The sequence below is a fragment of the Formica exsecta genome, unplaced genomic scaffold (assembly GCF_003651465.1).
Source record: "Formica exsecta isolate Colony F162 unplaced genomic scaffold, ASM365146v1 scaffold51, whole genome shotgun sequence".
Lineage (NCBI taxonomy): Eukaryota > Metazoa > Arthropoda > Insecta > Hymenoptera > Formicidae > Formica > Formica exsecta.
This window is the reverse complement of record NW_021852343.1, coordinates 733,889-742,488: the sequence shown is the minus strand read 5'-3', so window position 1 is coordinate 742,488 and position 8,600 is coordinate 733,889. Positions and strand designations below refer to the sequence as shown.

Below are 8,600 nucleotides of genomic sequence, written 5' to 3'. Positions count from 1 at the left end.
TACAAGCATGACAAGCATGTAGAGATGTAGATTTATCTTTTCTCTGTGCATTTTCTTATGTGCAATAGTTTTGAGAAAGATATATGAGAAAATGTCATCTATATATATATAACTTTTATACAAGCATGTAGAGATGTAGATTTATCTTTTCTCTGTGCATTTTCTTATGTGCAATAGTTTTGAGAAAGATATATGAGAAAGAATTGGAAATGTCATCTTCGTTTCCGAGATGACACGCCAAATTTCACACTTTGATTGCATCTCAGTGATCTTTCCACTTTTTACTCATGTCATTTCTTCACGTATTACACATTCGCATATAGATTTACTTAAGACATATATATATAGTGTTTGACATTTTTTTCTCTTATAAATTTCTTATAAATATCTATTTCATAAACAGATTTACATTTATAAGAATAAACATTTATAAATGTGTGTCTCTTCTTGAAAATTATGGTTTTTAATCGCTAAAATTCTATTTTGTAATTTTGCTGTTATATAGCAATTATATAACTATTAATATTAAAAAAAAAACAGAGGGAAAGGTGTTCTTTATTAAATGTAACTGTCTTTATAATATTTTTTTCTGTTTTTTTCTTTCTTTTTTTTGTAACTATGCAGAATCGAAAGTATGATATATAAAAGTATTATTATTTATGATGTAGTTTAATAATCATATATATTGACATAGGTATATATGTATATTCAGCATTTGCAATTTTATTCGTTCTTTTATCAATACTGAAATATCTATGTTTTCTTGTTGTCATTTTAACTATTTGTGTTGCACAACGGAAGTGGACCAGCATAATATTATACATATAGTGCTCTCAGTATCTCGTGGGTGAAGTTGATTTCTCTTAACATGGTATTGGGCATCGTTGACTAGCGAACCGTAAAAAGCATGAAATTAGTTGCTGTTATTTATTGAGCAAAATATTAACAGTAAATCGGCAGTGATAAATTTGATTAGAATATTGCAAACAGATTGGTATCAATTGCATCTGCGATAATTATGCAGTAAAGTAAGTGCGTATAATATGACAGCAAAATGGCGACAGAAATCGAGAATCCACTGTTTCATAATCATTTAAATTCGAGAGAACTTTGAATCTTTTATCTATTATTTGTAATAAATTCCTAATTTTGTTCCTCTTTATACATACAATTATTATATATAAATCTTAATTTTTTTGAAAAGTTTAGAGTTATTAAATGAAAAAAAAACAATTATTATTTTCTTTCTTTATTTGCAGATGGTTCATTATGTGTCTGCATCAGCGTTAACATCTCAGGCTCATCAAACATCGCTGAATTCTAGGAATAGTCCAGATCTCTTCGGACAACTTCTCCGAAGAGCTGGCGGGATGGGTGACATCCGGGATTGTCCGGTAAGCAAGGCTAAACGAATACATTTTACGAAATGCTTGATCGAATTGTGACTAACACGTTTCTATCCTGCGTATTACATTTTATCATCAATTTTATGATAGTCCACTCATAACGTTGGATTTTAAATAAGATTACGGCCACTGACTCATTCGAACACGATCTTTATGAATATACTCTTTCTACGAATTCGTATTCGATGACTCTAAAACTTTCTCTCTAGAATAAAGGCAAGCCGAACAAAATGTGCACGTAATTTTAGAATTATTATTAAGATATATTTTCCTTTATTTTTTTTCTTCAGAGTTCTTGCGGTGCAAAAATTCAAATATGTCGGACTCTAATGAATCGGCCGGAAATAGTCTCTGTCGGTGTCGTCTGGGATAGTGAACGACCGTCGTTGGAGCATATCATGGATGTCTTCGCGACTGTGGGCACGTCCCTTCGGCTTAGTGATGTCTTCCACAGTGTGGTAGACTCTCGATGGGGTGCCTCTACCGTGCATAATCTCGTAGGAGTGGTTACCTATTACGGGAAACATTATTCTACCTTCTTCTTCCACACAAAATTAAAGGTAAGTGTTATTTAATTTTACGTTTGCATTATAATCAATGATTTTAATTACAGCAATTTATAATATGAGTTGATAAATTTTCAGGTATGGATCTATTTCGATGATGCTACTGTCAAAGAAATCGGACCTCGGTGGGAGCAAGTCGTGGAAAAATGTAGGAGAGGTCGCTATCAACCTTTACTACTCCTGTATGCGACGCCCGCCGGTACTCCGGTTAATACTGAGAACGCTCCAAAGACTGTTATTCCTTTCCCAAATAGTAATGGTTTAAAAACATCTCCAAAGAATAGCGTTCGTCGTTCGATTACACCTAGTCCTGAAAAGCCATCCATCAACAGCACTGCCAGACGTGCCATCACTCCCAATCCCGACAGTCCGCCTCATCTCTACACTCAACGAAGCATTTATAGTGATTATCAGAATCTCACAGATATCCAGAATAATATATTTAACAACCAGGTACGTTGTAATAATATAAATATTTACTCTAATAATTGTTTATAAATTCATTTTTTTTGAAAAATAGATTTATGATTTTTGCATTCAATTTACTGACTTCAAATTAATATTGCCCAGGGCGTGGATGCGGTTGACGGCGAAATAGAGTCGAAATATATTAGTCGTCGCGCCGTGGAAAACGTAATGCAACAACAGAAGAAACAACAGATGCAATTGACACGTAGTTTAAGCGTGGGATCAGCTCCGCAAGATGGTATCAGCATCCCTGACCATATGAACGTACCTCGAAGACGAGATTCCGGCAATTGGTCCGGTGATCGAAACAGCGCGTCATCGAGTTCGTCGACCACGATGGACAATACGTATTTGTATATTGTTAATAAAATGCAAAGAAATTCAAACGTACCTAAAAGTCCTATCAAATCTGGAGAACTCTCAAGTAGCAGCAGCGGTCATTACGATGCCGGTTACGATTCGTATTCTTTATCCTCTACGGACAGTCTTCCACTTCAGCAGGGACTAAAGCATAATTTACAGGTAAATTTGTGTTTTAACAAAATTGAAAACAATAATGATTTTGAGAGAAACAGAGAATATGTGTGTACAAGATTTTAAATATTAAAAATTTTAATTTTTGAGATATCTATGCGCATTTGTTAACTTAAATATTCCTTGTAGCTTGCTCAAATACCAGAAGGTTATCAACCTTCTTCCGGCGATGATTGCGAACGATTGTGTAAGGAAACAGACGCATTGCTGGATAAATCCCGTGCCGCCGAAGATGCTGGCGATCTTAACACGGCCGTGGCATTGTGCAATGCGGCTAGCAGTAAAGCCAGAGCCGCGATGGACGCACCGTATAATAATCCTCACACGATTACGATAGCAAGAATGAAACATAATACTTGCGTCATGAGAACAAGAAGTTTGCACAGGAGAATGCTACAAGAACAAGTGACCGTTAATGGTGACAAAGAAGGTAAGAAATCAAGATATCAATTGATTGTTCTGTCGAGACATGCAGACTAGAAATATTTAACATTGTATTTTTTTCAGAAGGAGTGTCTGAAGGAAGACATTCTCGAGAAAACAGTAAATCAAGCCAGCATTCGAGGCAAAGCTCGCGAGACAAAGGTAATCATTCTCGACAAAATAGTCGGGAGCTTCTAGTGAACACTCCAGCGACGGTGGATAAACCTACCACAAAGAGTATCGAGATATATGCTACTTTACCGAAAAAGAAGACTCTACGTAGTAAAGCGACGGCAGTGAATGTTATCGAAGATGAGGAATACATGCTTTACGATCGTCCAACACAAAGGACTGGTTTGTTTAGTCGTACGAAACGCTGTGACGATGATAAGAAGGACAAGAAACGAGCGAGAAGCGAGGAGAGAAATAAGAACATATCAAAAGATTTTTCACTAGCACCGTCTCGATTATCACCGTCACCAAAAGGAGTGAAAATTGAGAAACCGAAGGAAATCACCGAAACTAATACAACTACGATTAGGAGTACGCAGCTCAACAACACAGCTGCAGTAGAACAGAAACAAGGCAAGAAGCAGCATAAGATACGCAGAAAATTGCTCATGGGCGGTTTGATCAAGAGGAAAAACAGGAGTATGCCGGATTTACGAGAAGGACAGGATGGTCAGACGAACGTGAACCCGGAAGGATCTTCTAATATTTTACCGAAACAATCATTGGATGATTCCAGCGTTGGTTTGAAAGGCAACGATGTAAACCAATCATTGAGCGGTTACTTATCAGAGGGGCATCTGGAATTCGCCGGAAACGGCGGATCTGGAAACACCAGCAATCCGAATCTTGAGAGAAGTCGTTTGATGAGAAAGAGCTTCCATGGCAACGCCGGCAAAGTATTACACGTTGCAAAAGTGCCTCCACCTCCTCCGCTTAGAACCACTTCTCAGCTTAGCAAATCTAAATGTTCGGGCGAAATGCACAACGAGCAACAATCTGACAAAGTTGTATATCCTTTGCCGGATAGTCGGTGTGCGCCTAATTCGTCACAGGATCAGAACAGTGCTTATTGGAATCACATAAATGCGAGCAACTCATCGAATGTGGCGAACAGAAACTCAGACTATGCTGATTACTCCTCGGAATCTCATTCTCTTCCGTTTATACCGTCTTATAATGAACAGAGCAATAATATTTCCGGGACGTGCCAAATAAACTATAATAATAAGCCTAGAATCCAGGATGACGTTGTGCAATATGCTAACGGCATACTTTATGAACCGACTTTTGTCGTTACTCGTGCGGACGTGCACAATGAGCAGAGTCCTGTTAAGCAACAGTTTCAGCCGGATTCTTTGCCTCCCTATCTTGAAAACAGTAATATCTCGCATTCGCGGCAACCGAGCGAAGACTTCCCACCACCGCCATATCCATCAATTCATTCAGTGTCGCATTCGAGACAAACTAGTGAGGATTTCCCGCCGCCACCTCCACCGATTGATGAGCCGATTCATCTTCAAGAGACTCAACAGCATCAAATTTCCGTGCAATTCCAACAACGTGTGCAACAATATGAAGCACAGCAAATTACTAGCTTGTTAGCGCAGTTGCAAAGCAAGAGAGAGCAAATCTTGACTGACGGTCCAGGTGAAGAGAAACGACCAGAGGAGCACGAAGACGAAGAAAAGTCATCGAGCGAAACGTGGTTGAGAGAATTGCAAGCTAAACAGGCAGAGAGAAAAATGAAGAGACAAGGATCTTTAAATCAAGACATTCCAAAAGTGAGGACTCCATCGATGCCAACGATTCAAGGACCGACTATCGCTAGGAGAACCAGCGATTTGATGATGAACAATCTCGGACAGGGATATGATCAAGGTCGTGATGTTACGGATTGCCCGAGAGTCATTTCTTCGGTGAAAGACATGGCTGCTAGGTTTGAACAGATTAAGCTGCAACCGATAGCGAAATCAGAAGCAGATATGAAACCTCAATCGAAGCAGAATGTAAATTGTGTTTCCCCAATGCTAATATCGAATATGCCTCAAGATACATCATCAATGGAGGGAACAAAATCAGTTAACAAATCATCCTCCGAAAATTCCGTAGTTTTTACGAAGACGGAGACTTCAAACTCTCAGGCTGTTTCGAAATCCAATTTTGATTCGCAATTGAGCCAGAATACTTTTGATGCGATGCCATCGAACAATTCTAATGTTCAACAGAGCGAATTAAATGCCGCGATATTATCCATGTCCTTGACACTGCCGCACGAGAATGGTTTGCCCATTGATTGCCCGGATGACGATATCAGCGAAGTGGCGATGCAGAACACCATACAGAACACAACGATACTGCCAAGCGAGGAGGACATTGCCCCGAGAAAGGTGAAACGGCGGATAGGGAAGAAGAAAAGCGTATCATTCTGTGACCAAGTGGTCCTTGTTGCAACAGCGGAGGACGATGAAAAGGATTCGTATATACCTAATCCTATTTTGGAGAGAGTTTTACGTTCTGCGATGAATAAACCTGAAACTGCTCAGGTTCTGCGAGAAATCAGAAGTCTTCAGGAAGCGGAGACGAATCGTGAAAATACAGTTGCAAAATTCCAACAACATACTCTTCCTTTAAAGAGCGAAGCTGATAGCATGCCGGCGACACCTTTCCAAGATCAATTGAGAAGCGTTAATCCAATTCCAGATACCATTAAACCAACGTTTGGGCGACAGAATTCAAGCGATTCCATCGGATTGCTAACAGATAAGAAGTCTTGTGGGAATGAAGGCAAAGACGTCGTCGATTGTAGAGAGACATATGCTGGTATCCCTGCGAACACCTCGAAAACTTCCACATCTTATTCACCGCAACAACATATCAGATACACACAGAATGCATACACGCAATATCTACAGTCGATGTATCCGCAGACGCAAGCATCCCATCTGAGGACTCAAGCGATTCCTTTATCTCAAACCCAGAAGCCAGCCAGTCCTTATCCCACGCAAATGCATGGACAGTACATACAAAATAGTATGCAGCAGACGAAACTATTATCTCAGAAAAACGGTTACGGAACGTATTATCAGTTGGAGCATCAGCATAATCAGATAAACAAGCAGGCAAGCGTTCAATCGCAACAGAATACGATGAATCAAAGGATCTCGTCTCATAACGCCAGTCCGATAACCGTTCAACATTCACAGCAGCAATTTTCGTATCCGCCTAATCAATCACCGAGTCCGTATCAAAGTCAATACTCTCAAAGTTCCTATCAGGGTCATCCCTATCAAGCTGTTCTCCCTCAGAATAGAGCGGGTCAACCATTACCACAATATCAAACGTCGTCTAATCCACCCGCGTTTTATCAGCATCAATTGCAACAAAACACGCAGAATTATCAGCAGAGACACGACAATTATCAGCGACAATTAGCACCTCAGAAAATAGATCAACAACAAAATTCCGTGATGCCTAATCAGACATACCCTAAGACTCTGCAGAACGGTCAGATACAGCCGAATGTGAAGTATCCGGCCTATCAACATCCTCCGATTTCAAAACAGATGCATTTCGCAATGTCTACCGCGAAAGTCGTCCCGATGGTGTCGCAGCCGATGGTAACGCAATCTTCTTTACAAGCGTCGACGACCACCGTAAGAGCATGCGTGACACCCTGTAATCTTTGTCGGAAGAGAAATGTGCTTGAGCCAACGCTTTATTGCACAGACTGTGACTTTTACATGTCTCGCTTCCGACCGGCTAATAAAACCACTTGAATCGTTTCTCATTAATTTAAATTAAAAACTGAATGTCCACGTTCTTTGACGGAGGAATATTAGCGTCATCCTCTTTGTAGTGAATTAATTAATTACTGCGTTGACAAAAATAATTATTAATGCTTACAAAAATCCTAAATGTTTACATTTTTATAGCAGCATTGTATCACAATTTAAATGATCCGCGTGCAATCGCAAGAATAGAATTCACTGAAAATTAGAAATGTATATGTCTCGAACGTGTTTAAAATCTCTTGCATACAACTCATTAAATTTATAGGTAATTTACATGTAAAATTAAATACAATACACATAGTACTATAATAATTCTTATTAATTTTACAAATGATGACTTTCTCTCTCTCGATGAAGTAAATATAGATATATTATCCACATTGTATAAATATTAAAATTAATTCTTTCGATCGGAGACCCTCATCGTGCAGCTATTATTTATACGCATATGTAATATTATCCCGATAAACTCATTTTTATAATTTACATTAGAGATATAGAAACAGATTGTACTTAATCTATATCATTTTCAACGTATTTTAATGCTTATTGAAGATTATTATTGTAATCCGTCGGCTCTAACATAGTTTTTAAATACGTCCATTATATGTTTATATTATACAATAACAAACACATATCATTGAGGCGTTACATTGTTATATTATAGCGTTTATGTCTGCACTATTTTCATTTGTATATAGGTGAATTTTGTATCATGCTTCATAAGACCAGCGAAACCAATACCTTTATTTTATAAGTTATATAATAATTCATTTTATAATTTATAGTTGAGCGAACCGTACTTTCAGTTTTTGTATACTCTTTGTATTTGTATGTTCTTTGTGCAAATTGTATTTTATGATAAAAAGATGTGGATAGTTGTGGAATTGTGATACTAGCCATGCTACGTAAAACTTATCTCGTTAAGATAGAAACTATATTACAGATTGCAAAAGAAGAGCTAATTAGGTAGCAGATGAAACTTGATCTCTGAGAATGCGTGGAGTTTATTTTACGTTAATAATCGTCAAAGTGCGTCTTCTTGTGTATTAACATATATCACGTTATACTGTATCACTTTCCAAGTGTTAGTTAAATGTACAAATGTCTGATTTTATACCTTTTGTATGTGAGTATTTTGTTTTAAAAATACTTTACTTTTATTGTAAAACACATTAATAAAGCTCCCTTACAATATTACTTTGTCTAAATTTCTCTTAACTACTAGTATAAAATAAAGAAATAAAACTTTATACGTTTTCCAATTTTATAATTACATATCTTGTTATTATTTTCTATTACTTTTATATCGCTTTTAAAAAAAAATAGTATAATCAGAAATGTAATAAATATTATTATTAACTATTATCATTATATATTATAATTAATGATTAATAAAT

General features: G+C 37.4%; 1 protein-coding gene across 5 annotated transcripts in view; it reads left to right on the top strand.

The window, feature by feature from the left end:
• LOC115241759 overlaps positions 1–8,392 on the top strand; it is a 73,667-nt gene extending 65,275 nt beyond the window's left edge. For 4 of the 5 annotated variants that reach the window (XM_029817684.1, XM_029817687.1, XM_029817688.1 and 1 more), the window contains 6 exons: positions 1,260–1,394; positions 1,697–1,966; positions 2,051–2,425; positions 2,543–2,962; positions 3,104–3,404; positions 3,482–8,392. In XM_029817684.1, coding sequence (XP_029673544.1) covers positions 1,260–1,394; positions 1,697–1,966; positions 2,051–2,425; positions 2,543–2,962; positions 3,104–3,404; positions 3,482–7,185 — 5,205 coding nt within the window. In that variant the 3' untranslated portion in view covers positions 7,186–8,392. The remainder of the gene's footprint in view (positions 1–1,259; positions 1,395–1,696; positions 1,967–2,050; positions 2,426–2,542; positions 2,963–3,103; positions 3,405–3,481) is intronic. The other variant, XM_029817685.1, reaches the window with a different exon arrangement.
• Positions 8,393–8,600: the final 208 nt, after the last annotated feature.